This window comes from Eptatretus burgeri, chromosome 16, assembly GCF_056783735.1.
Source record: "Eptatretus burgeri isolate ZD-2024b chromosome 16, Ebu_testis_v1, whole genome shotgun sequence".
NCBI classification, from domain to species: domain Eukaryota; kingdom Metazoa; phylum Chordata; class Myxini; order Myxiniformes; family Myxinidae; genus Eptatretus; species Eptatretus burgeri.
In genome coordinates this window covers 48,896,245-48,922,466 of record NC_140976.1, presented here as the reverse complement: position 1 = coordinate 48,922,466, position 26,222 = coordinate 48,896,245, and the positions used below count along the sequence as shown (strand labels likewise).

At 44.9% G+C, this 26,222-nt stretch overlaps 1 protein-coding gene across 6 annotated transcripts in view; it reads left to right on the top strand.

Annotated features, from left to right (window-relative positions):
* Positions 1–26,222, top strand: part of HIP1 (huntingtin interacting protein 1) — a 438,658-nt gene that overhangs the window by 88,053 nt on the left and 324,383 nt on the right. For 4 of the 6 annotated variants that reach the window (XM_085858611.1, XM_085858616.1, XM_085858610.1 and 1 more), the window contains exons 3-4: positions 15,829–15,892; positions 16,426–16,568. In XM_085858611.1, coding sequence (XP_085714737.1) covers positions 15,829–15,892; positions 16,426–16,568 — 207 coding nt within the window. Of the gene's footprint in view, positions 1–173; positions 972–13,054; positions 13,189–15,828; positions 15,893–16,425; positions 16,569–26,222 lie in introns of those variants that run through there. The other 2 variants (XM_085858615.1, XM_085858612.1) reach the window with 2 other exon arrangements.

Sequence of the window (26,222 nt, the reverse complement as noted above, 5' to 3'; positions counted from 1 at the left end):
TGTGTGGCCGTGTCTCTGGCTGGTGTGGCCATGTCCCCACCTCATGTAGCCACATCTCCAGCTTTGTGTGGCCACATCTCCAGCCTTGTGTGGCCGCGTCTCCGGCTTTGTGTGGCCATGTATCCAGCCTCGTGTGGCCACTTCTTCGGCTTTGTGTGGCCATGTCCCCGCCTCATGTGGCCACATCTCCAGCCTTGTGTGGCCGTGTCTCCGGCTTTGTGTGGCCATGTCCCCGCCTCATTTGGACACATCTCCAGCCTTGTGTGGCCACATCTCCAACCTTGTGTGGCCGCGTGTCCGGCTTTGTGTGGCCACGTATCCAGCCTCGTGTGGCCACATCTCCAGCCTTATGTAGCCGCTTCTCCAGTTTTGTGTGGCCACGTACTCGGCCTACAGTGTGGCCACGTCTCCATCCTCGCACGGCCGCGTCTCCAGCCTCAGGTGCTGTGCCCTCAGGACAAGGTGTCTCCCACTGCATTACGTCCCTTTTTTTTATATTTTGGGATGACGAGCACTCATTCAGTTTTCTTTGTCATTGAGTGTTTTGTCTTTCTATCCGTGTTTATGCCCGTTCCCCGTTTCTGTTTTTTCTCTTTTCTTTGTCTTTCTCTCACTTGCTTCCTTTTATTTTCTTTGTCCCGTCAAAGTTGGCACATTAACCTTTCACGTAAACATCCTTCACGTTCGGCCTTGCCTCGCCGATAACATTGATGATGGCACTCCAGCCTCTCTGGTTTTGTTTTGGGGCCTAACGCCCCGTTATCCAGCGTCAAGCTTTGCACGGCCTGCCAGCCGGTCTCTGGGGCTGGCAGAGCTGCACCACGCCTTCCAGCAGCCCCTCTCGATCCACCCTCCTCTTCCTCTTGATCCGGACCTCGTCAACTTCCTTCCATGTCCTTGTGCTTCCACTGCTTGCTTACTCTACTCGCCGCCCCTGCCTACAATCTGCATCCATGGCCGAAGCCAAGATGGTGAGTGTACAAGAGAGTATTATTCGTTGAAGGAAGCGGAGCGTTGCTGTGGAAAGGGAAGGAACGAAATAATGCAGAGTGGAGGAATGTGGTGTCAGTGGTGTACGAGGGGTGGGGGGTTGTCCCCACCGGGGCCCATAGGCCATGAGATACCCAGGCGGTGTTGTCTCCACTCCACGAACACATCCTTTGGTCCGTTACACACACACACACACACACACACACACACACACACACACACACACACACACACACACACACACACACACACACACACACACACACACACACACACACCCTTTGTCCTGTTCTCACAATCATCGCGTTTCCCCATTGTCCATCCTTTTAGGAAAGCTCGTGTGATCATCATTTGTAATTTCTCCGAGCCTCGTTTAAAATGCGTCTTCCACTGACAGAAGTGTTCTTTGTTTCCTTCCATCGGTCCCTTTAAGTTCACGCTCTGTTGAACCGTTTGAGTTAAAGTTGTTACGATGGAGGAAATGACCCCATTCATGAAAGGAAGAACGGTTTTTGTCCACATTTTTGTGTTGTACGTTTGGTTGTACGTCATATTATATCATGACGTCACATCAGATCACAGAACGGTTTGAATTTTTTTTTTTTTCCTGAACAATTACCAGACTATCCTGAACCAGTGGAACCTGCATCATGAGTCCCATTAACTATTAAAACGATAACACGTTCAAATTTCAACTAATAAATCTTTTCAGGGTCCACGAAGGAAACCTTTGTTCATTTACTCACACTCAGTGGACCCACGAACCATGGAACTGAGCAATGAGAAAATGAAGTTTTCAATGTTGTTCGTCATTTTATTCTTGGTTGTTTCTGTTCATTCCTCATTCTTCCCATTGTGTGCACACACATTCAGCCAGGAATGTTGTGAAGTTATGATATTTGAAGGAAATAAACAATCGTGGAATCAATAACACACACTTCAACATTTATCACACATTTTGTAATATAATATATTATCATGATTATAACACACATCTACAACAAAACATGGTGGTATCAACTATCATGGTTTCAGTGTCTGTTCTGAGTTTGGGAGGTCAGTGGTTCAAACCCTGACTGAGTTGTACATCATATTTTCAAAATATAACTTTGTTAAAATTTTTATGACAAAACCTCAAATGGTAAAAAAGTTACCGCCCTGACAGAAGCGCGCGCACGCACGCACGCGTGCGCACGCACGCACACACACACACACACACACACACACACACACACACACACACACACACACACACACACACACACACACACACATCTATAATTCCAGCAGTCTGTGTGTCTGTGTGTCTGTGACCGCTGTTTCTCGACAACCACTGGTCCGATCTAATTGAAACTTGCCAGCGATATTGCTGGGGACCTGAGTATGTGCCTTTTCAAGGTTTGATATCAATCGGACAAATGTTTCCCAAGTTATGGCCATTTATTTACCAAACCAATGACAGGACACGGTGCTGCGGCCATTTATTTACCAAACCAATGACAAGACACGTTGCTGCGTAGGCCGGTGCGTGGCCGGCCGACGATGACGTAACGGGCCATGCCAGTTACGATAGGAAAAGGCGCCTTAGTCACCGTGGCGTAGGAGTGGCAATGGTTAATGGCAGCGAATGTCATGGCAAGCAAAGACAGGGAGGTAAAGTTGATTTTAATTTGGATTTTAATTAACTCTGTGTGTGGAAGTATCACAGCAGTTGTTACTTCAATACAAGCGATAATTCGTGGAATGCATGTGAACATTCCGTACCGGCACGCACCACTTCCGGATCGTGATGACTTACTATATTCTAATAATTTCTCGATTTCTTATGCGCATTTATAGATAAAGGGGCTGTCACACCTTGACATTTTAGCCAGCGTATGACGATGTATGAAAAATTTGGCGAATACGCTGGCACACGTCGAATAAGTTATGGGTAAGTTTTGTATACGTTAAGAGCACACTGAAGCAGGCTGGCATACGTCATAGTATGCCGAGCTCGACTGCAAATTTTGTGCATGCTTAAAATTTTCCGACGTATGCCAGCATATGACTCACACGTTCCGCATGCGCTGGCCATAAGTTGTAGGCATGTTATGCGATCGTTGACACACGTCGACACAAGTTACTTGTAAGTTACTCATAAGTCGAAATACGTCGAGATAATGTCTAGCGTACCGGAAACTTATTTCTAACCTATGAGTAACGTGCTTTGAACCTATGTGTAACGTATCTCCAACGCATATTGACGGATGTAGACGTATTTGAAGTCTTCCAGACGACCACCGTATTGGCAGCGCTTAGGGGAATTGGTATCTAAAAATGGGCTTCACAGGAGGAACCCGTCAGTGTTCCAGACTCCATGTTTTTTTTTCTTCGGCATGACAGTGATGTTGACACTTCGATGTCTAGTGCGGTTATGATTTGAATCGTCGAGCGGCAGCCTTTTCATAGGCTAGGACACGTGATCGTCGGCGATACTCTGCCGCGCTATGCATAAGTTAGATTACACTGAACAACAAAAAATTTTTACTGGACATGTGTAAAGTGATTTAGACTAATTTGGGTACGCTGATTTCAAAAATCATAACCGTTTTGCTGTATCACGTCAGGATTTTCAGTAACAGAAATATTCCCATTGCCTAGAAGTCAGGATTTCAATGAAATTTACAAAAATTCATTTATTCATTTATTTCATCATGAGTGCTTCAAAATTATAGAAATTACAGAAAAACTCCACTAGAATGGAATTAAAAATGCTTTAGGCATTTGGCTTTGCGTTTGTGCTGCTCTGTGTCAGTTTCACGATGCAGGAAGCAGCAGAAATCGCCCATCATGTTCGGGTTGTGCCGCCCTTGGTAACGCGTCTCCATGAGTGAAATCTCTTGGTGGAATCGCTCGCCGTGCTCGTCCGAGACTGCTCCCAAGTTGTCAGGGAAGAAGTTCAGGTGCTGGTGTAGGAAATGGATTTTCAGGGACATCCTGGAGCCAAGTTTCTTGAAGGACTCCAGCAGCTGCTGCACTATTTCTTCATAGTTGTCCGCGCGCTCGTTCCCCAAGAAGTTGTCCGTCACAGCTTTGAAGCTCCTCCACGCTGCCAGCTCTTTGGGGTTTAGAGTTGTCGAAAAAGTTTCGTCCTTCATAATCTGTCGGATTTGCGGTCCAACAAAGACACCAGCCTTGATCTTGGCCTCCGACAAGGTGTTGCCAAACTTTTCCTTGAGGTATAAAAACCCACGCCCATTCAGATCCATTGCCCGTACAAAACTTTTCATCAAGCCGAGCTTTATGTGGAGTGGTGAAAGGAAAACCTTGGCTGGGTCGACAAGGGCGACATGCTTCACGTTGTGTCGACCAGGTACATGCTCTTTTCGCTCTTCCCAATCTTTCTTCGTCCAGTGATTCTTGTCGTCTCTGCTATCCCAGAGACAAAGGAAGCACATGTATTTCGTGTAGCCTGACTGCAGCCCTAACAACAGCGCCACCACTTTCAAGTCTCCGCAGATGTGCCAGTTGAAGTCATTGTACTTGATGGAATCAAGCAGCTGCCGCATAGTCTCATAGGTCTCTGTCATGCCGAACGCGTGAGCCAGTGGGACTGATGGTTTCTCGTTGCCATTGTGGAGCAAAACAGCCTTCAAGCTGTTCTTCCCCGAGTCGATGAAGAGGCGCCAGTCTGCAGGATCGTGATCACACCCAAGTTCTTTCAACAGACCGTTGATGTCACTGCAGAATGTCATCGTGTCTTCCATCTCAAAGAACTCAGCCATGTCTCTGTGACGTGCTCTGAACAAGGATATCTTGGTGTTAGGTTCAAGTAGATTCCACTGCTGCTCTAGTGCCGGTACAATATAATATAATGAATAGGCTGCCGCTCAACGATTTAAATCATAACCGCACGAGAAATCGAAGTGTCAACATCACCGTCATACCGAAGAAAAAAAAAAAAAAACCAGGGAGTCTGGAACACTGACGCTAACCATTACCTTGACGTGTTTCGACTTATGTGTAACGTAGAAGTAACGTGTGTCGATGTGTGTCAACGATCGCATAACATGCCTACAACTTATGGCCAGCGTATGCGGAACGTGTGTCATACATCGAGTACGTCGAGAAATTTTCAACATGCTGAAAATTTCTCGACGTACTTGGCGTATGACGACGTATGCCAGAATACTACGACGTATGCCAACGTACTATGATTTATGCCAGCGTGCTCTTGACGTATACAAAACTTAACCCATAACGTATTCGACGTGTGCCAGCTTGGTTCAGCAAGTTTTTCATACGTCGGCATACGCTGGCTAAAACGTCAAGGTGTGACAGCAGCTTCACACTTCGATGTCTTGTGCCGTTATGATTTGAATCGTCGAGCCGCAGACTATTAATAGCCTACACCACGTGATCGTCGGCGATACGCTGCCGCGCGTTATGCATCAGTTAGACTATCGTTGGGCATAGGTTGTGAACGCCGACAACACGCTCAGCATTCATTGGTATAAGTTATCTATATATGATTGAAACGTTCTGTGTACATTACTAATACGTTATGCATACGTCCAACACGTTATTATATGCCCAAAACTTAAAAAAAAACCATCAATAGTTCAGCGTATGCCAGCGTTTTACATACATTTTGAGACCTTGCCATACGCTGGCTAAAACGTCAAGGTGTGACAGGGCCCTTAGATCAGCACTTGGTAGAAGAACATTTTGCAGCAATGACTGCTATGAGTGTTAATGCGGAGATCTTTACGAGCTTTGTTCAGTGAGATGGTGAAATATTTACCCATTCTTCACGTGGAAATTGCTCTAGTTCTACCAAGTTTGTTTGGGATCGTCGATGGACTGCAATCTTCAATTCTCACCAGAAATGTTAATTTGGGTTCAAGTCAGGCCTTTGACTGGACCACTCAGGCCTAAGTCACATTTGCCACGGCGGCCGTGGGGTCTCCAAAATCTACGGCCACCAGCAATTATACGGCGGCCGCAGTATTTCCACGGTCACACAATGTAGCAGTTACATATGTTTTTATTTTTCGGGTAGCCGCATGGTGTATTTATAAATTGTGGAGACCGAAAACGTGGGGGTGCCGTACGGTCTTTGATTTGATGTCGCACGGTGACCTTAGGGCGTTCCTGCGGTGGCCATAGAATTTTCAAGGCAGACGCAAAGTGCCCGCAAGGCGACCGCAAGGTGACCGCAGGGGGCCCTAAGGCGAACATGCGGCCAGACGGACGGTAACGAGTGGGTTCTTTTTTTTTTTTTTACCAGTTCTTTTGTTTCGGCTTTTCAAATTGCTACGGCGAATGTAGAAATGAAAAAAAGTTATAACTCCGCGTTATAATTCCACGGCGACCCTACGGCCTGTAAAATATAGCCAAACGGCGTAGGGCCACCCTGAGGCCACCTCATAAACTCTGCGGCCGCCGCACGTTTCTGTCAATTCAGAGGGCCTACGGCCACCGTATCCTCGCCGTAGAGCAAATGTGACTTAGGCCTCAAGAACATTTATTTTATTCTTATTCAGCCTCTCCTGTGTGGCTTTAGCTTTGTGCTTTGGATCATTGTCCTGATGAAATGTGAATCTCTGACCCAGTTTCAGATCCAGAGCTAACTCAAGCAGGTTTTCATCAAGGATTCTGCTATATTTTGCACCGTCCATTGTCCCTTCTATCCTAACAAGCTTGACAGACCCTGTTGATGAAAAGCAAGCCCATAATATGATGCTGCCACCACTGTGCTTGACAGTAGGGATGATGATGACTAGGTGATGTGCAGTTTTTTTGTTGTTGTATACCTTGTTAAGGTTCGAATGAGAGCTAACGCACACCACACAGCAAAGGGGCATGAGACAAGAGGGGCGTGGGAAGGACAAAACAGTGAGGAACAGAAACATTAGTAGATCTGTGGAAGGGAGAGGGTTGTGGTGGGTAACATGGAGTATAGAAGATGGACATTACAGGGACTTTCAGGAAGGAAAGCAGGGAGTTTCGAAGGAGGTGGGTTTGGGGTGGATTAACGGGGGTAGAAAAGATTGAGGTTTTGGATGGGGGACGATAAGAGGTGGTGGTGAACATCTGTTTTGTAGGCTTGGAGGGAAGAATCATTCTGGAAAAACAAAAACGCAAAGAAATCTGAAAACCCACTCTGTGGGAGTACCTCCTGTGCAGCTTCCCTTCGCAGGGCAGCTCACCAGATGACGGGATTGGGGCAAAGCCTTCGGGACCCCCAATCTTTGATGATAGGAGGGAAACCACGGGGTAACATTCTTGGGTCAGATTGAGGGAGAGTGTGTCGGAGTGGTGCCGAGGTGTCGTCCACCAGACGGCGGTCTCTTTGGGTTAACCTGAGGCGGTCCCTTCACGTGGCTGCCTGGAATGTCCTATCCCGAAGAGAGGATGATCACCTGTCTCTGTTATCATCTTAGCTCAAGCGTTTGGATATCGGTATTGCAGCACTCTATGAGGTTCGGAGACCGGATTGTGGCGAGATCATGGTGGGTGGTGATACTTACTATTGGTCTGGTCGCTCTGATGGTTTCCTTGCCCAAGGAGTTGCTGCAGCTGTGTCCATTAAGCTGACTCCAATGATAATTGAGGTTACACCAGTCAACAAGCGTATTATGAGACGAAGGATTCATCACTCCTTTCGTGTAATTTCTCTGGTCTCTGTTTATGCTCCGACTGAGGCGAGTGATCTCACCGTGAAGGATGCATTCTATGCCACGCTCGAGTCTGTGATTGATCAGTGCCCCAGGCAAGATACACTTCTAGTCTTGGGAGATTTCATTGCATTGACTGGAACCGATAGGGATGGTTATGAGACATGTGTTGGTCCCCATTGGTCTGGAACTGTGATCCTGAATAGCACTAATTCCTTGACTTTGCAATTAGTCATGGACATTGTGTGGCGGGTTCATGGTTTCAGCGCCCACAAGCTCATCGCTGGGCTTGGTATTTCAACGCTGGTGGTATAGCAAAGGAGATTGACCATGTCCTCGTTGATGGTCGCTGGAGGATGATCCAGAATTCAGGCTCGAGCAGGTTCCTCAATACTGACCACCGGCTTGTTGTAGCAACTGCTAAGTTGCACCTTATATCCAGGAGAATGGTACCATCCCAGCCTTGGTTGGATGTTGGCAAGCTCAAGGATGAGCGGGTAGCTGCAGAGTTTGCGAACAAGCTGAGTGGAGATTTGAGGGGTCTGCGTGCTTTGGGAGGTCCTGAAGAGTTGTGGAGTGCCTTCAAGACCACCGTCCTTCATGTTTCCAGTGGATGTCTTGGAACTCACCGTAGGGCAAAGAAGAATTTTGTCTCTGAAGGGACACTGGATACCATTGACCAGAGTGGCAGGGCCAGGCTGAATGGCAGAGCTGAGCTGCTCAGGGAGCTGAGGCATAAAACTGTATGTGCACCAAGGGTGGACAAGGAGGCCTATGTGCGAGGAATCTGTGAGGGGTAGAGCATCGTCTGTGGTCAAGTGATTCTCATCCTGCTTACAGGGGAATTCGCGCATTGCGTTCATCCAAGCCAATCCTTCGGTGTACTGCAGTGAGAGCAGAGGGTGGTCGGCCCTTGACCGTGGATCCAAAATGAAGGCCCACTGGGCTGGTTACTTTGAGCGGTTGTACCAGGCTGATCCACCAGCTGTCGAGTTGTACGTCAGGGGTGTTACAATAACTGTTGCTGACCCTCCAATCAACTGTGGTCCACCTTCGCTTGTGGAAACACAGGCTGCGGTTAACCGGTTGAAATGGAGTAAAGCTCCATGGATCTGTGGCATCCATGCTGAACTTCTCAAGGCTGGTGGAAATGCTGCACTTGTGTCGTTGCATGCAGTTCTGTTCTCTGCCTGGAACACAGGCATCATCCCAACTGACTGGAAGAGGGGCCTTGATGTCCCTCTCTGGAAAGGGAAGGGTGATTGCCAAGCTGTGACTTGGGAAGGTGACTCAACAATCCTCTGGAAGAAGTCCTTTCATTCTAGCTTCTGATTCTCACTACCTGCCATGATCTTTCCTGGCAAAGCCAAATTTCCAACCTGGCCTCCAAAGCCAGTCACCGACTGGGCATCCTTCATCGAGGAAAGTCCTTCCTCGGCCCACCTGAGCTCCTGAGCACATACAAAGCTTTTGTCTGCAGCCTGTTGGAGTACTGCGCTCCCCTCTGGGCTGGTGCTCCTGCCTCTCACCTTTCTTGGCTTCACGCTGTGGAAACTAAGGCATTTCGGCACATTGGTATCCCTCGCGATGAGGCTGAGTCTTGGGCCTCTCACTCTTTCACCGCAGGCAGGTCGGTGGTCTTTCTTTGTTCTACTGTCTTCTCTCCGGTCCCCGTTCCTTGCTCTATCTGCGATATTTCCACCCCCCCCCACCCCCATATTTATGCAGGGCGCTCAAGGTCTGCCAGCCACCCCCTTCTTGTAAAACTACCAAAATCATGAATCACCGCTCACCTTCCCTCTTTCATTCCTCTTTTTTTCCCCACCTTTGGAATATACTCCCACACTCTCTTCAATCCCATTCTTCCCTCCAGGCCTTCAAAACAGATATTCACCATCACCTCTTATCTTCCCCATTCCAAAACCACGATCTTTTCTACCCCTGTTAATCCACCCCAAACCCACCTTCTTCAAATTCCCTGCCTTCCTTCCTGAAAGTTCCCTGTCGTGTAAGGTCCTGAAAGTCCCTGTGGTGTCCATCTTGTATACCCCGTGTTCCCCACCTCATCCCTCTCCCTTCCACAGATCTCCTAATGTCTCTGTTCCCCACTGTTTTGTCCTTCCCTCTCCCACCCCTCTTGCCCCCTGCTTCCCTTGTTTTGCGTTGTGTGTTCGCTCTCATATGACCCTCGATAATGTATACAAAAAATAGAAATAAAAAATAGATGAAAATTGAGGATTCAAGAAATACCTCCTTAGTTGTTGACCTTGTGCCGATGTTGACCTTCGAACCTCAAAAACAATTTGCTTATTCCTAATGACAAACTCTACCACGTGGTGAAGTTTCGTGAATATCGGTTTAAAATTGTGACCTGTCGGTGATTGACAGACAAACAGACAGACAGACAGAATAGCAAAATCGACCAACCAATATCCTTGAAAAAATGATTGATTTTATTAGTAATAAATAATAACACCACATTTATCATAAACTCGTAACACACCACATTTAAATCATACCAGTAACACACCACATTCTCACACCCCGGTAACTTGTTATACACAATCGTACTTGTAACAAACCGCTTTCATTCATCGTACTTTGCTTGAGCAGTTCACACAGAAACATAAATCTCGACACGTTAGTATAAGGAACCTGCATAAGATAGATTTTAGTGTTTGAGGGTTCTTCGTGCATTCGCCTCCAATCTCCAACATTCATGTTCTCACCGTCTCATCGACCATTCCATTTCATACTTACTTTTGTGCTATTTTTACAATCACCTTTTGTTATATCAGTTTTAAGTCCTTTCTTTGGTAGGACCAGTGCACTATTCGATTCCTATTGATGATGAGCATGCTGGTTGATGGATTGATGGATCAGAATGCTTCATTGGTGTTTGGATTTCCCGCAGACCAATCTGTAGATTGTCATTTGAAGAAACAGTCCAGTGGTTTTGTAATTTGAGGGTTTGCTCTGCAGCCTTATTGCACACAGATGGAGAACATTAGACTTGATGCTCGAGTTAAATAAATATCGAATTCCTCGTTTCAAATCAACTTTTGATTTTGATCAAGTTGACAGGAATGGGCTGTTATTGTGAACTGAAATTGTACATCCTCGAAGGGAAATCATGTGCATTGATGAACGCAGAGATATTCAATGAAAATGGAAAGGTCGCTGACGGTGTTGCATGAGAAGTGGAATGGAAATCCCACCCTGTGGACTGTAGCTGGCAAGTGAACTGTGGTATTTATCACACCGTCAAGCGGAACACTGCTTTTAATGTTGTAACAATAGAGGAGGTCAATTGTCCCTCACTGCCAATAGCAGAAAGAGTGGTTTGTTGAGCTTGACACGTCGCTTTTTCAAAAGTTTAGGATGCTTACTTTGCCTTCTGCTTGAGGTACAATTTAATATTTGGTGACTCCATTATTAATTGATTAATAAGTTAAATTGACACTCGATTGTGGTAGATGTAGAGAACAGGTATGTAGAGAACGATAAAGGATGCTGGAAGTGCGGGTGGGGGGCAGGGAGGGCCAGCTCCCCATTACATTTTTGTTAAGGGGGCAAAATGTTCCCCCATCCTCCCCCCCCCTCCAAAAAAAAAACCCAGAGACATACGGAGAGATAAAAAAAGAAGATTCTCCAAGTATCGAGAGTGGAGAAAGGAACTATTTACATTCTGTAGTTTTATTTATTCATTTATTTATTAAGACCAGAGAATGGGTGCCCTTCTCTTGATTATTATTAAATTAAGGATTATTAAATACTTGATTGTTAAAATTATTTAATTTAAATACATAGCAGGTTGGTTGAGTATGTTACACACTCCTCTGGCTAGTAAGGTTGTGAGTTTGAATCCCATCTTTTCATCCTTTATTGAAATATTTGATTGTGAAAACAAATTTCAGAGTTTCTATGAATGGGGTGAGTGTTTGAAGACTTGGTTCTTCACTCAAATACCCCCAACGTGAGTCGAGGGAGGCCTTCGTCCTGCAAACAGTTGATGATGACTCGTGGAAGAGAATGTACATACATGACGAGAAACAAGGAACACCATCGTTGTACTTTTAGTGAACGAGGCATCAAGGGCACTGGAAGTAGGGTGGGGAGAAGAAAGAAAGATAGCGATTGAAAGGAGAAGTGCAAAATTCTCAAATGAGTCGCTCAAGTGGAGAAAGACACTCTTTTTATACAAGGTGAAGTATTTTTTTTTAATTTTTTTTTTTGTACTAGAATGGGTGACATTTTCATGCTGCAAAGTGACCATTTTTTTCTGGAGTGGGAGGCGTGCCTGATCACGATATTGCCCGAGGTACTGGAACCACATTCAAACATGACAAACCATCTCAACCTGTATGTGGAAACTGGAAACAATGCTCTGGCTCCCTCCCAGCAATGCACAGAAGCAGATGTTTTCAAATTTTCGATTGCTGTGTACTATGATCCTTGATGCATTGCAACAGGTAGTATATACCAGCATGATCACCCACCTTGCCCCACTTCTCTCTCTCTCACTCTGTTGAACAATGGTTCAAAGATAACAATACATATTGTTAGAATCTGCAGTAACAAGCACAGAGCCCTCACCTCAACCCAATCATGGAACCACTCGAGGTTGTCCTGGAACGCTACCCGAGGGCCTTAATCAACATGGCACAATCCACCAATAAACCAGCACTTGCTCTGATGGATGAATGGTGCAACATTTCATGTATCATATTTACCAATATTTGGTGCAAAGTCTTGGTAACCGGACACCCCAATGAGAGATCGAACGAGCGGTTGCGAATTCATAACCATGCATGTCCTTCCTGTCCCATTACTCTCGGTAATATGGCGTACTTGCTCTGGCGTATTGCTTTTCAAATAAAAAATGGCCCTATATCTGATGGGGTCGGATTTGAGGCTGTGCTCATTTCCCGACGTGATGTTCGTGACGTTGTTGGGAGAGAGATGATGACCTTAGGGGAGAGTATTATTATTTGAGCAGATGCAGGGACGTCATTTTTGGTTCATGATCACGGTTTGAAAATGTGCATTCTGATTTCATAACAACTGCTGTAAAAGGAAGGCCATAAACCTGCGATGCATGTGACCTTGCTGCTATAAAGTATCGTGGCTCTGTGAATGTCCAGTGCAGGTTTATGTAAACAGAATTAAGACTTCGAATGAAGCAAACATTTTGGTACACAACATTTGAGCACCAATCTCATCTGTGTGTCAAGTCTTGCCATTGGTCGAATTGTCCTCTGAAGTCCCCTGAGGGGAAGAAGAAAAAAAAAACATACAAAAACTACAAAAAAAACAATAATAATAATAATAATATAATGAATTAATTTTTGCATTTTCTTTATTGGATCTTGTGGAGATAAATGAGTTTGGTGTTCGTGCAGGCATGCTGGGCTGAATGGCCTCCACCTGTGTTCGATTTCCTTGTATCCTTGTATGAATTGCTATCATGGAGGAGAGAGGGACAGACTACTTTCACAACGTGGACAGGGCTCGCAGGATAGCCTAGATTCTACAGGTATGCACACTCACCTCTAAACTGTCGAAGCTGTGTTAGAATCTCAGCCCAGCTATGTATGCACTGTCATCCAGTGTTTCGCACGCAGGGCGAGGCATCAATGTGTGTGCCGTCACTCGGACGGACGTTAAACCGGGCATCCCATCTGCCGGCATTAGTCGGTGGACCTTGATGTTCTCACGGCGTCCTCCGTGAAGAGTCGACGAGTTCTCCCCGGCATCCTGAACAAATTACAAGTTCCTGCCATAACCTACAGGGGGCACTGCATCAGTGGCTCAGCCGAGCCCTCAGCAAATGGATCTCATCGATTCAGAAGAGATAATGGCATGCAAACTGTTGCTGCACTTTAAGGTGTTTAAGTTATCAAGCGTAGCGTTCCTCCCAAGGGTACTTTTCAAGATGAGAGGATTTCGACATTCAATAGCTTTGAGAGATCTGTAACGTCGCTCACACTTTGTTTTTAACCATATCAAACGCTCACAGAGAAGACTGCACAATGTAATTCGGAAATGATTCACAATTTCTATGAATATTCACAATAGAATACTTCCGTTACGACAGTGGCATCACAGCGTGTCGCCAAGACAAGTGATCTATCCCGAGATGGCAAACAGACTGCTACTTTGATTGATAACATTCTATTTCTGTTTAATGTATCATTATAGAGTCACAATGTTGTCTTGTGACGGTGGCTTTTTTCCCTGCCAATCCGCACGGAGAAATGCCACGCGGTGAGAAAACTCTGTTTTTGTTTTCACAAGAACACGTCACATCTGAAGAGGTATTGGTTGCTGCATATGTGAAAGTTCAGTGGAACTAAGAATGATCACAACGAGATGAACGTAAAAAAAAAAATTAATTCCAAAATAGGACATTTGGACCATTGGACCAAGCATTTTTACCGCGTGAGGCATGATTAGATTAGGCTGTGGCCTACCAAGAAGATAAAAGCTCCAAAACGGAAGTTTAAAGGCCAGCCGAAGAGGCATTGAACCCAGAAGAGGAAATGGTGAGGAGATGAGGAAACCAAAGTAAAAACACACCATTGTTATCCCACTCCTGCACACACTGATAACTACACTGCACTGTACTGCACTCAGGCGTGCCTGACCCTGTCATCTGTCCTGCTTGGATTTTTTGAGATTTTTATGGTTTCACCTTTTTGAGTTTTGAGACTTTCACTATTTTATTAAATGTGAAGCCTTCTCGAATATACTCTTTTAGTCCTTGATTTGGTGAGATTTCAATGTTAACATCCACCAAACGTGATGTTCACCGTTTTGTTTTGTTGTTTTTTTTGTGAGGGACTTTACACGCCATCAATGTAACCGTATGGTATGCCTTAGATCACCTTGTGGTGTTAGATCACTGCAGGGTGTGCTTTAGATCACTGTATAATGTACTCTCAGTCTATGTATGGGTTTTTTTTTTACTATATGGTTTGATTTTCGGTACTGTATGGTGTGCTTTCGAGTTTATATCACTGTATGGTGTGTGTTAGGTCACCATATGGTGTGTGTTCGGTCACCGTATGATGTCCTTTTTATTTTCAAAGTCTAAGCTCGTAGAGGAGCGAGAACACAGAACACTTCCAGGATATAACGGAGCAGTAGAAAAAGGGTGGTTTGGGATTGGGGGAGGGGGAAGAGCGAGGATGAACACATCAACAGCAGTGGAGAGGGACAAAAATAGAGGGAGAATTTTGAAGGATAAAGGACTTGGGGAAGAACGAGATTAAGGGGAAGAGGACGGGGGTAAGGGAGGGTATTGCAAGGAATTACAGGGAAATTTTATCCAGGAGGAGGCCATTCGGCCCATCATGCCTGCACCACACAAATACAAGATTTTAAATAAATCCATCAATACCCCTTCCCTTCATGTGCAGCCTTTTCGCTGCTACACTGGTACTCATTTTGTCAACCTCGGAAGGATGACAGGCTGAGTCAAGCCCCTGGTGTTAATTCAGCGGTGACGGGGCTTGAACTCAGGATCCTAGGATCCCAAGCCACCACCCTAACCGCTTCGGAAACACCAGGGGCAGTAAAAAAAAAAATGCTCGCTACAGGCTTGAGCTGAGTCACAAAGTTGTGTGATTTATCAAACATATCACATCAGTGTTTTGGATGAATTGTTCCTGATCAAATCACTGATTTCTGTGTTTACATGATTATCAAGGTCATACAGCACATGGGAATTACACAAAAATGTTTTTACCAAATGTAATTGTGTTAAACTTGTTGATAGGAAACATGTTGTTTTGCATCTAAACATATAAAGCCGATGCGACAAATCGATTGATCAAAGCAAATTGTTCGTCTTGCCAGCTTGTCTATCCTGTAGCTGTTTATCAAGTCGATCCCTTATCTTTTATTGTTTAAAATTTTCAGTTTTCCATGACTTTTTTTTTCTTCTTTATCTCCATATGGATTACTGGCCAAAATAAATCAATCGTTGGCTTAGAGAAACTGCTTTCTCCACCAGCCTGTTTTGACTGTTCTGTCATTTATCTCTGTGAAAGAATTTCTGTAACCTTGGAACTTTGCCTCTGGTCAATGCAAGCTGTGTTCTCTTGTTTGCCTGTAAATTATGACTATCTTTCTCAAACACACCCTCACCCCCTGCCTCCATGCTGTGTGGAAGAACGTGAGCATAAACAAGGCCATCAACAGCCAGGAGGTTCCTGTGAAGGAGAAACACGCAAGGGATATCCTTTTGCAGTTGGTGCTTGAGGGGTCATCGATATCAACATGCATCCTGGGTAGCCAATTCTCACATCGGTTTTTGAAATCTGTCCATATAGGCATGGAAATGCGGTGCTCCCAATAAGCAACATCACTGTGCAACGAACATTAGTTTTCCAAAATTGCATGGTACGTGGGCTGGCAGGATAGCTTGGAGGTATGCACACTCTCCTCAAAGTGGTCTAGCCTGGGTTAGAATCACAACCCAACTATAAACTGCCATTCCGGTGTTTCACCGGCTGTATGATTCATCAATGTGTGTGCCGTCTCTCGTATGAATGTTAGACTGGGTGTCCTATCTGTCAGCATTAGCTGGTGAATGTTAAGCATCCTATGGTGTCCTTTGTGAAGGTTTGGCAAGTTAATCGCCGGAACCGTGAACAAATTCCAAAGTCCAGCTTTAACCTACAGGGGTCACTGCATCAGCGGGGACTCAGGTAAGTCTCTCACAAACATTGAGTATTTCCAACAATTGTTGATGCCTTGACAGTATCACTGTGTATTCTTGGGACTTACCAGGAGAAAGGGGCTCAAACCTTCTGGGCTGTGGTCAGTCGTCTTCCTCTCACCAGCAATGCCGTGCTCAACTGGAAGTTCTGTCACGTGTTCCACAAACTCCTCCGTGATGGACATCCTTACGTAAGCTCGTATGACATAGACACCGACCTCCTTTCCCGTTGGCGTCGTGTCTGTCCACTCCCTGCCTGCTTACACAATTTCTTATTCATCTCATTTCTTTGTCGTCTCACGATTTTCATGATTACCCACAAGGATCATTTTTTTTGTTTGTTTTTGTTTTACCTTTTCTCTCCTGTTCAGTTCTATCCACACATTTTCTTGAAACTGCAGGACTAATTCCAATTGAAATTTACTTGGAATTCAAACAATGAGAGGAAACCCTCCAGTAAGAGAGGGGGAAGGGGATCAACACACAGAAGTCATACATAAGAACTGAGCATTAATCCGGCTGCTGCTCGTGTTTGAAAATGAGCAGGATAAAACACCGGTGGAAGTCATTTCCAGTGATGAAGAAACGGATTGCCTGGAGGTAAACATTTGGATTGGGCATCATCTGCCGGAAGCAAAATGATGAGTGCTTTCATGACCAGAGGTGTGGCCTTGGGCAGTAACCCTTTGGCTAGCATGCGGTACAAAGACGTGATGTAGCAGATTGGTATGTAGCTGAACAGAGTTACGGCTCTTATGGGGGAAACAACATATTGAAGTGTCTTCCCCGCTTGTTAAACCGGAATGAAGCGAAGCATATGCGTCCGCACACCTGCGGATCATTTTTATTTCTGCTCAGAATTGGGATTTGGGATTTCGTTGCTTGATTTTTATAACGTTCCTTTAACACATACCCTCTTCCTTCACTGTACATTCCCCTTGCTCTCATCACCTCCCAACCCTCCTTTTCCCTTCTCCATTCCAGTCCCCTTCATTTTTTTTAAAAGTAATTACCAATTAATCCTCTGTATTTTCAAAATTATTTTTCCCCATTAACCCCACCCTCTGCAATAGGCTTTTCCTTTAAGTGCATTTCTGATATATAAATGCAGGAATCTGTTGGATTTTTATTTAATTGAGGCTTTCATGTATATTTCTAATCCTACCTCGATTCGGTCTGTTGTGTTTGTCTCGTGGAGATTGTTCCTCCCCCGCCCTCCCTCCATTGCTCATGATACAAATGTAACTCCTCAAATGGAATGGCTGGAAGTATTTGCTATGCCATGGTTGTCACAGATGCTCACCTTAGAGTTTGATAACACTTCCAATACATACCTGCAGAGTTGAGGATGTTCTCAAATATGCCGAATGTTCGATCAAACTTCCCCGAGCTCACCTCTGCATGTAGAAAAGCAAAATTAGCTCTTGTACCCCTCCAATATATCAACTTGCAGGTTGTTTTACCCTTTGTGCAGATGGCAATGAGCTAAATGGTGTTCCTGTTGGAAGGTTATGTTTGTTCCTGAACCTGTATGGCTCTGCACCAGTATCTTGGCAGCAGTATTTTGCCAGTGAGCTTTAAAAAAACAAAAAAAACAAATTTGTATACATTGTCGAGGCTCGTATGAGAGCTGTTGGTTTCTGCAGTTTAGTGAATTTTGCCAGCCATTTCAACAGCTCTTTATGCCTGCATCATCATTCTGCCTCACTTCCTCATTGTGGACTGTGGAGGTTAGGGGGGAGGGGTGGTCGTTGTTGATGTTGATTCACCCTGGTCAATTCTGCTCGAACAGGCCCGCGGCATGGAGATATCCAATCGATCTCCCAAGAGTGACCCAGAGAGCCCACTCATGTGCTCTTGCCTTTGTGGAGCCAGGACCATGCAGTGATCCAAAAGGAAGGGTGTTTGCTTGGGCTGGAGTTGAGCTGCCATTCCTTTTATAATATGGATGGCATCCACGAAACCCAAGCCACAGTGGTGAAACATCTCAATTTAAGTTTTAGCCTCATCAGAAAAGTTTGTGCTACATTATTGAGCACCTTGTTTTTGCACAAGTTAAAAAAGCCCCCAAATTTAAGAACAAATAAATCTCCATTTGCCAACATGTGAACACATTAATTGATTATTCAGTGTTATTGGTGCACAGTCAAAAACGTATGAATAAAAGCCAGGAAAAGTATCGCCGGATCGACTGACCTCCACCATTTCGCCATTACGCCAATCGTTTGATGTCACGCATCACAGCATCACTCAGTGAGGTTGATGAGTGAAACTTATTTCAAGTGACGTGTACGAAATTGCACTTGTCGGTCATCATGCAATTTTGGGGAGGTAGGAAATTCCATTGGTGTACTTGTACATTATTATTACTAGAAGCTCCCCCTCCCTTCGGAAGCCGTCAAGGGGGTCATGTTATTATATTTATGCCTATTTTATTCCAAGAGGTCCCAGGATTACACACCCAAAAAATGGTTGTGATCGGTTCAGCCGTTTTTGCGGTACCTGGGAACAGACAGACGGACAGATGGTGAATTATCGTCAGATTACTATTTTATTTCACGACCGTGATACAGGAGCTGAAGGTTTGTTGAGTTTTGTTGAGTGTTTTCAATCGTCATTTCTTAATTTGGTGAATCGTTATCAAAAGTCCAGGACAAGTCTTGTAGTTGTGTTCCAATTTACACTGCTGAATATATCTTACTCTTACACTTTTCTTCCCTCATTCTTCATTTTGTCTTTCTTTGTGGATTTGTGCCTTTTAAATACTTAAATGTATCTTGGCTTGTATTTTTTCTTATTTTTATATTTATTTTTATTTTGTCCTTGTTGGCAGTCGTTCCAGAAGCTGTACGGTGCAAACCATTTCACCACTATTGTCTTGCTTTAGAAGGTACCCTGGCTAAATTTCAAATTCCTGCCAACTTCTGGCCAGCTGGTTCCTGAAAGACGGGCCAAAAACGTTTGGAATAATTCATCAATTGGGACCACACTCTGTGCAGAGCATTGGTGCTGCTTAAGCAGTCTCCTTGGCTATTGGACACAATCCTGGATGGGTCGCCACTCCAACACAGGATACCAGCAAGCTGGCACTCATTTTGCCGACCTCAGAAGGATGACAGGCTGAGACAACCCCACCTGGTATTCAACAGCCGAGTGGGATTTTAACTCAGGACCTTAAGATACCAAGCCTACCACTCTAGCCATTAAACTAACACCAAGCATTTGGAATAATTGCAACTGATAAAGGAGTAGTAGTATTTGTGGGTTGGCAGAATGGCCGAGAGGTATGCACACTCGTCTCGGCTGTCTCGCCTGGGTTCAAATCTGATTTCAGCCATAAACGGTCATTCTGGTATTTCCCAGGCAGGGCGATTCATTATTGTTGAGCAAATGCCACCTGTCGCTTTGCTGACTGGAATAGTAGGTGGGAAGAGAAAGAGGGGGAAGATTGAGAGAGGGGTGGTGGAGAGAGATGGCAGACAGTGAGCAGGTGGAGGAGGAAAGGGAGAGGAGGGAGGGAGAATGAGGAGGGGTAGGCGAAGGGAAGGCAGCATGAGGTGAGAGGGGAAGGCAGACGTGCAGTGGAGCGTTAATTATGATTCATACTCTCATTGAAATGGTTTTGCATGGAATAACTGGTTAAGATGGAAACAAAGTAATATCTGACATCCATTTTGTTCCCATCATGTCATAAATACCGCCAAGAGACAAACACCGCCATACGTGTCCAGAGCCAAGCCGTCCAGAGACAAACACCTCCTGGAAACGTCTGGATCTAAGCCGTCCAGAGACAAACACCGCCCGGACACGTCCAGAGCCAAGCCGTCCGGAGACAAATACTGCCTGGACATGTCCTGAAGCAAACTTTTGTCTGGCCATAAACACCACCCGGACACGTCCGGAGCCAAACTGTCTGGAGACAAGCACTGCCTGGATGCGTCCCGAAGCAAACTCCTGTCCAGACATAAACACTGCCTCGACACTGTCCGGAGACAAACATAATCACTGTCCAGACACATTTGGAGATAACCACCATCCGGATATGTCCAGAGAGAGAGAGAGAGAGAGAGAGAGAGAGAGAGAGAGAGAGAGAGAGATAGATAGATAGATAGATAGATATACATACACACACACACACACACATACAGAGACAGACACAGCAGTTTTGGAAAAATCAAAATCATAATTATATTGAGAAATTTATGAAACATCCCACTCACTATAGGACACCTGATGGGACTTCAAAACATTCCACAGAAAGCCCCAAAACTGACGGAGTAGTTCAGGAATGGACAGACAGACAGACAGTTCTGTTTTATTACATAGATTATGTAGATGTATTTATAGGCACACACACACACACACACACACACACACACACACACACACACACACACTAGATGTATAAACACCCTGGTGATGTCTGTGGTTGACTCCATTATTCTCATCCCCACTTCCCACTTCTCCACAACCGCACACCCCCTACCCCAGTGAATTTAAGTTGATGAACGGTTTGATTTAATTGATATGGTGCAGATGCAGTGCAGGCTTGATGGGCTGAGTTGCCTCCTCCTGCATCCAAAGCTCTTTTTGTGACTGTGTGCCATCTCTCATGCGGACGTTAAACTGGGCATCACGTTTGCCAGCATTAGTTGGTGGTTTATTATCAAAGATTATGTCATGTCCTTCGCAAATATTAGGCGAGTTATCGTTGACACCCTGAACAAATTCCAAATTCCTTCCTCGACTGCATGGAGCAAGTTGTCCAGTCTTTTTGATTGTTCATTAACATGAGGTTATATTGCTTGCTGTCTTAGAGTGTTGTTGCTGTCTGGGCAGCAGCTTGTGTACTACAAAGACATTGAACAGGTAGTTCATATACTTTATGTAAATGGCCTTCTTTGGATGCCAAGGATGATCAACAATAGTAGTAGTAGTAGTAGTAGTAGGCAGGTATTTTGTCATGAAGCATTTAATTTTGCTTACTTTCTGAATTTTGAGAGAAAAGGTATAATTCATGTCTGATTGAAACGATTTGCATTTGTCTTGCTTGTCTGTCGGAAATGATACACTTTGCGCACTTGTATTTTAAAATTTAGCAAATATATCCGTGTCACTTATCTTAAGTATGGATCCATTCCTCAACACGGCCTGCAGAGTTATTTCTGGTTGCCTTAAACCAAGGCAAGTGGACAACCTCTATTTCCCCTCTGATCAGAAGGGCAGTCTCTGACAAATCAAAAGAACCAAGCAGGAATGTAAGTCTCGCCCCCCACTCTTCCAACATGAGCCAGCACCCAAGATGTTGAAGTCCAGGAATAGCTTCCTTCATGCTGTTCACCCCCTGGATCTTAACCCCCACAGCTGCAGAATAAATGCTTGGTCAACACATCTGCAATCAAGACCTCACAAGCCGACCAACCTTGCTTTGTCTCAATCACGTCAGGACCGAGGGTTGGATGCTGCAGAGCCCTTGTGCAAAAGTGGGGATATAATCAAAATGGCCCAGTTGAGATGGGTTCCTCAAGCAATGGAGCATCTGCTGGATTGCCCTCTCTTACCAGAGCCTCGTGAACTCGACGATCTGAGCGTTTTCATCTCCTGCCTGGAGCCTGTTTTGCAGTGGCTGGGAAAAGTGCAGCAACACGAGAAGAAGAAAAAGAAGAAGAAGCAGAAAAGAAAGAGGAAGAATCTGATATTATGTCAAAATTAGTCCTCACTATAATTCATGGACCGATGTTTGTGTGTTCGTTTGTTTACTTGTTGCGGTACTCCTCCTTCAGTTCTGGGCCGATTCCATCCAGACTTGCAACATAGGATCAGCATGACCCCAATTAATGTATAAAGGCTTTTTTTATCTATACCAGTGGTCTCGTGGGGATGGTCTTGCGGACAACGAATAGCCAAGATCTTGTGAAAAAAGCCAAGGAGTGGTCACACTGGCCCGATCAAGTGATCAGATTACCTCGTCAAAGGACACATTTCCATTGAGTGAGGTTTAGCTCAAAAATATTGATTCTTTGTTGAAAGCTGAAGTTCCCATGGTACAATTATGGTGATATTGGCACTGTTTTACTATCCCTGTTGGTTAGGGTGTATGTCCATTATTTCATTATTTCGATGTGGGTGTATGTGCATTAGTTGAAGGAGAATCCATGTTCATTATTTCATTATTTCATTATCAATCTTCTTTCATATGCAGCACCAGGCTGTGGGGTGAAATCATTGGCTGAGGGTGCAGCTGCACTGCTGATGCAATTCCATCTTGAGGTTCGGGCAGGAATTAGTAATTTGGTTTGGGTGCCGGGGATAGCTCGCCTACTCTTCGTGAAGGACACGTTGGGATGTTTAACGTCCACCAACTTATGCTGACAGACAGGTCACATAATTTAACGTCTATCCGAGGGATGGCACACACATTAATGAATCACGCTGCCTGTGAAACACTGAGATGACCGTTCATAGCTGGGTTGGGATTCAAACCCAGGCTAGATAGCTGAGAGGCGAACATGCATACCTCAGTCTAGACCAGCGTTTCTCAACCTTTGATGGCCCATGGCCCCCCTACCGAGTCGCTTAACATTCGTGGTCCCCTGCCCTTCAATAAAAGATGCAGATTTCGTTTTATGAAATTTATTTACTCAGTTTTAAAAGATAAGTCAAAGTAAACATTTTTCTAAGCAATACAATCAATGACACTTGCTGTTGGGCTTGTCTGACGAGGCCTCTTATGTCCGGCTCCGTCTTAGACACAGCAAGGCGAATATCATTCCCAACGTCAAGACGGTTTCTGGACTTCGTTTTCATGGTCGCAAGGTCAGAAAATCCAGATTCGCAAAGATCTGTTGTGGCGAATTGAATGAGCATTACGGATGCCTTCTTGCTGAGTAGTAGATACGCATCCTGAACAGACAACCAGAAGGTGGAGTGGCCTTCTTTGTTACTGAAGACCAGCTTCATTGCTTTTGAAACCTTCAACTCTGCCAGCTCCTCTGCTTCATCTTCAGTAGGTTCAGTTTTGGCGTTGAACGGGTCTTTGTGCCACGGAACATCCAACGGTGCATTGTCAAAATACGATTTGAACTCAGCGGAGAGATTGTCGAGATGTCTCGTGATGCAATCTTTGATACCGACAGGAAGCTCAATCCTCTGCGTCTGCAGGTGCTCGTCCAAGAAAGGAAACGAGGCAGTGGACCCGGCCTTGATTCGTGCCTGCCAGACTTCCATTCTAGCGGACAGTCCGGCAAGCTTTGCTTGAACATCACAAACTGTCACATCACGGCCTTGCAAGGACTGGTTCATTTCGTTGAGTCGGCCAAATATATCGGCCAGGTAGGTGAGCATCATGACGAACTCTTCATTGTCGAAGTGGACATGGAGGTTGTTTTCGTTGTCTCGCAGGAAGATTTCCACCTCAACCCAGAGTTCATACAGCCGAGAGAGGCATTTCCCCCTCGATAGCCAACGGACTTTGGTGTGGAACAGAAGTCCAACATGTTCCGCTCCCATTTCGTTGGCCAGGAGTTGGAAGAGCCGATGATTTTTGGCCTTCGCACGAATGAAGTTGATCACTTTGACCGCGACGTCCATGACTTCCAGCAAACGAGGCGGAAGAGTCTTTGACGCAAGAGCATCTCGATGTCGCGAACAGTGGGAGGACGTCACATGGGGCTATTCGTTCTTCACAAGCGTGACGAACCCTCCTCTGACGCCGACCATCGCTGGGGCACCATCAGTACAAATGTGCTTGAAATTCTGCCAACCGAGTCCATTAGCTTAAAAAAAAGTCCACAATAGCTTTGATATCTGCCGCTGTCATTGTGGTTGGTAGGGTATTGCAGAACAAGAACTCTTCCTTCATCTTTCCCTTTCTCTCGTAGTGAGTGAAGGCAATCAACTGGCTCTCCAGGGCGTTGTCGGTAGACTCGTCTAATTGAAGGCTAGCCTGGAGCGTGCTTTGTTTGATTTCGGAGCAAACTTGACCGCACACATCAGCGGCCATGTTGTCAATCCGTCGTAGGATCGTGTCATCAGAGAGCGAAACTTGCTGGATCTTCTTTTTCGCCTCTGGTCCGATCATCAATTCCACCATTTTCTCTGTGCATGGCTTGGCAAGGTCCTCAGCAATAGTGTGCGGCTTCTTGCACTTCACAATTCGGTATGCCACTTCGTAGCTGGATTGAAGAGCAGGTTTTTCTTCTGGCCGGAATCCAAATTTGGGAAGTGTCGCTTCACGGTCATATCGTGATCGTTTCGCAGACAGGGCGTCAATATTATCTTCCTTCCTTCCGGGATGCATCTTGTCGCGATGGTTTGAAAGTTTGGAAGGACGTAGAGATGCATTTGACATCACGACCGAGAAGTGCAGACATTGCGCGCAGTCCCCGCCATCTCGACTGACATTCGTGAATCCAAACTTGACATAGCTGTCATTCCATTTTCGAACCTTCGACATCTGAGGAAAACAATTGAAAAAAACAAAATTCTAACGTTTTTGTAAACATTGGTTTACTATGAATGCTCTGTGGGCTCCGCCTTCTCTTTTAAAATCGTGGTTAAACTCATCTAGCCTTTTTACTTTGACACGATGACCGGAGACTCGTCACCTTAATTGTACATTACAAGCTTCTGCATTCTGAATCGCAGTTTTTCGGCGTCCGCTCATGGTCCCCCGGTCGAAGGCCGATGGCCCCCTGGTTGAGAAACGCTGGTCTAGACCATCCTGCCAGCCCATTCGTTGTTATTGAGAATATTCCATTACTAACATGGATTATTGTCAAAATTGAGCAAGTTAACCGACTCTGTTCCGGAATTGAAAGCGTTCTGTGTACGTTATCTCACAGCATAAACTCGTGACACCGGACGGAATGGCCTTTTGATGTTGTTCTCCACATGAACTTCCACCGTCAGTTGTGAAGTTTTTTTTTTAACAGGAATACTGTATTGTGTTTCATTCCTCCTTGTGGTTTATTGTCCAATATGTGCAGCATTAAATCGATCGAGACCTTTTCGATCATCCCACCGCTGCAGCGCATTTGCCGTTATGATTTGTGGAGAACGTCGCAAGAGTGAAACGACCTGCATTGCTTTATAGGTTACCACGCGTTGGTGTAAATTAAAATGTCATCAAATTTTCATACACATTAGATCCATTGTTTTACAAAAGCTTACTAAATTCCAAACGTTTCACAGAAGTCATTAATTGTGATTAAAAATCGAAGTGAGATGGATCGGCACATTGCAGTCACTGTATCATGGTGGTTTCATGAGTGGTCAATTTAAAAAATACTGAAACAAAATTAATTGTTTTGTTTTTTTTTCAATTTAATTAATTTTCGATTGCACGTGTGCACAGCTTGAATGAAATGTAATTTTACACTTTGTCCCATAATTTACACTGACTTGCTTATTGCTGGTCCAGTCGAATAATGGTTCAGATGTATCATCTGCTCACCTCCAGGGAACCTCTGTCAAGGCTCAGGTTGGTGTCATAATTTATTTGTATTGCATTGCCAGTTGTTTCTGTATAAACGTCTTTTTCCGATTAAGAAAGTAATCCAGGTATTTCTGTGCTTCGTCTTTCTGTAACCACACTATTTCATACAATTAATACAACGCCATCGTTTCATTTACCTCCTGCCTCAAAACTTTTTCCATCTCTTTATTGTGAAGCCGTTTATATTCCCCAGCAGCTTATTGTGTTATCCACAAATGGAGAAAACCAATTTATCATCTTCGCTCTCCATCATCTTTTGAAAATACAAATCACAACTCACTCAATGTGACGATAACTCACCCAGGCATGGAATTCGACCACAGCGCCAGCATGCAGTGGCCTATTCTTT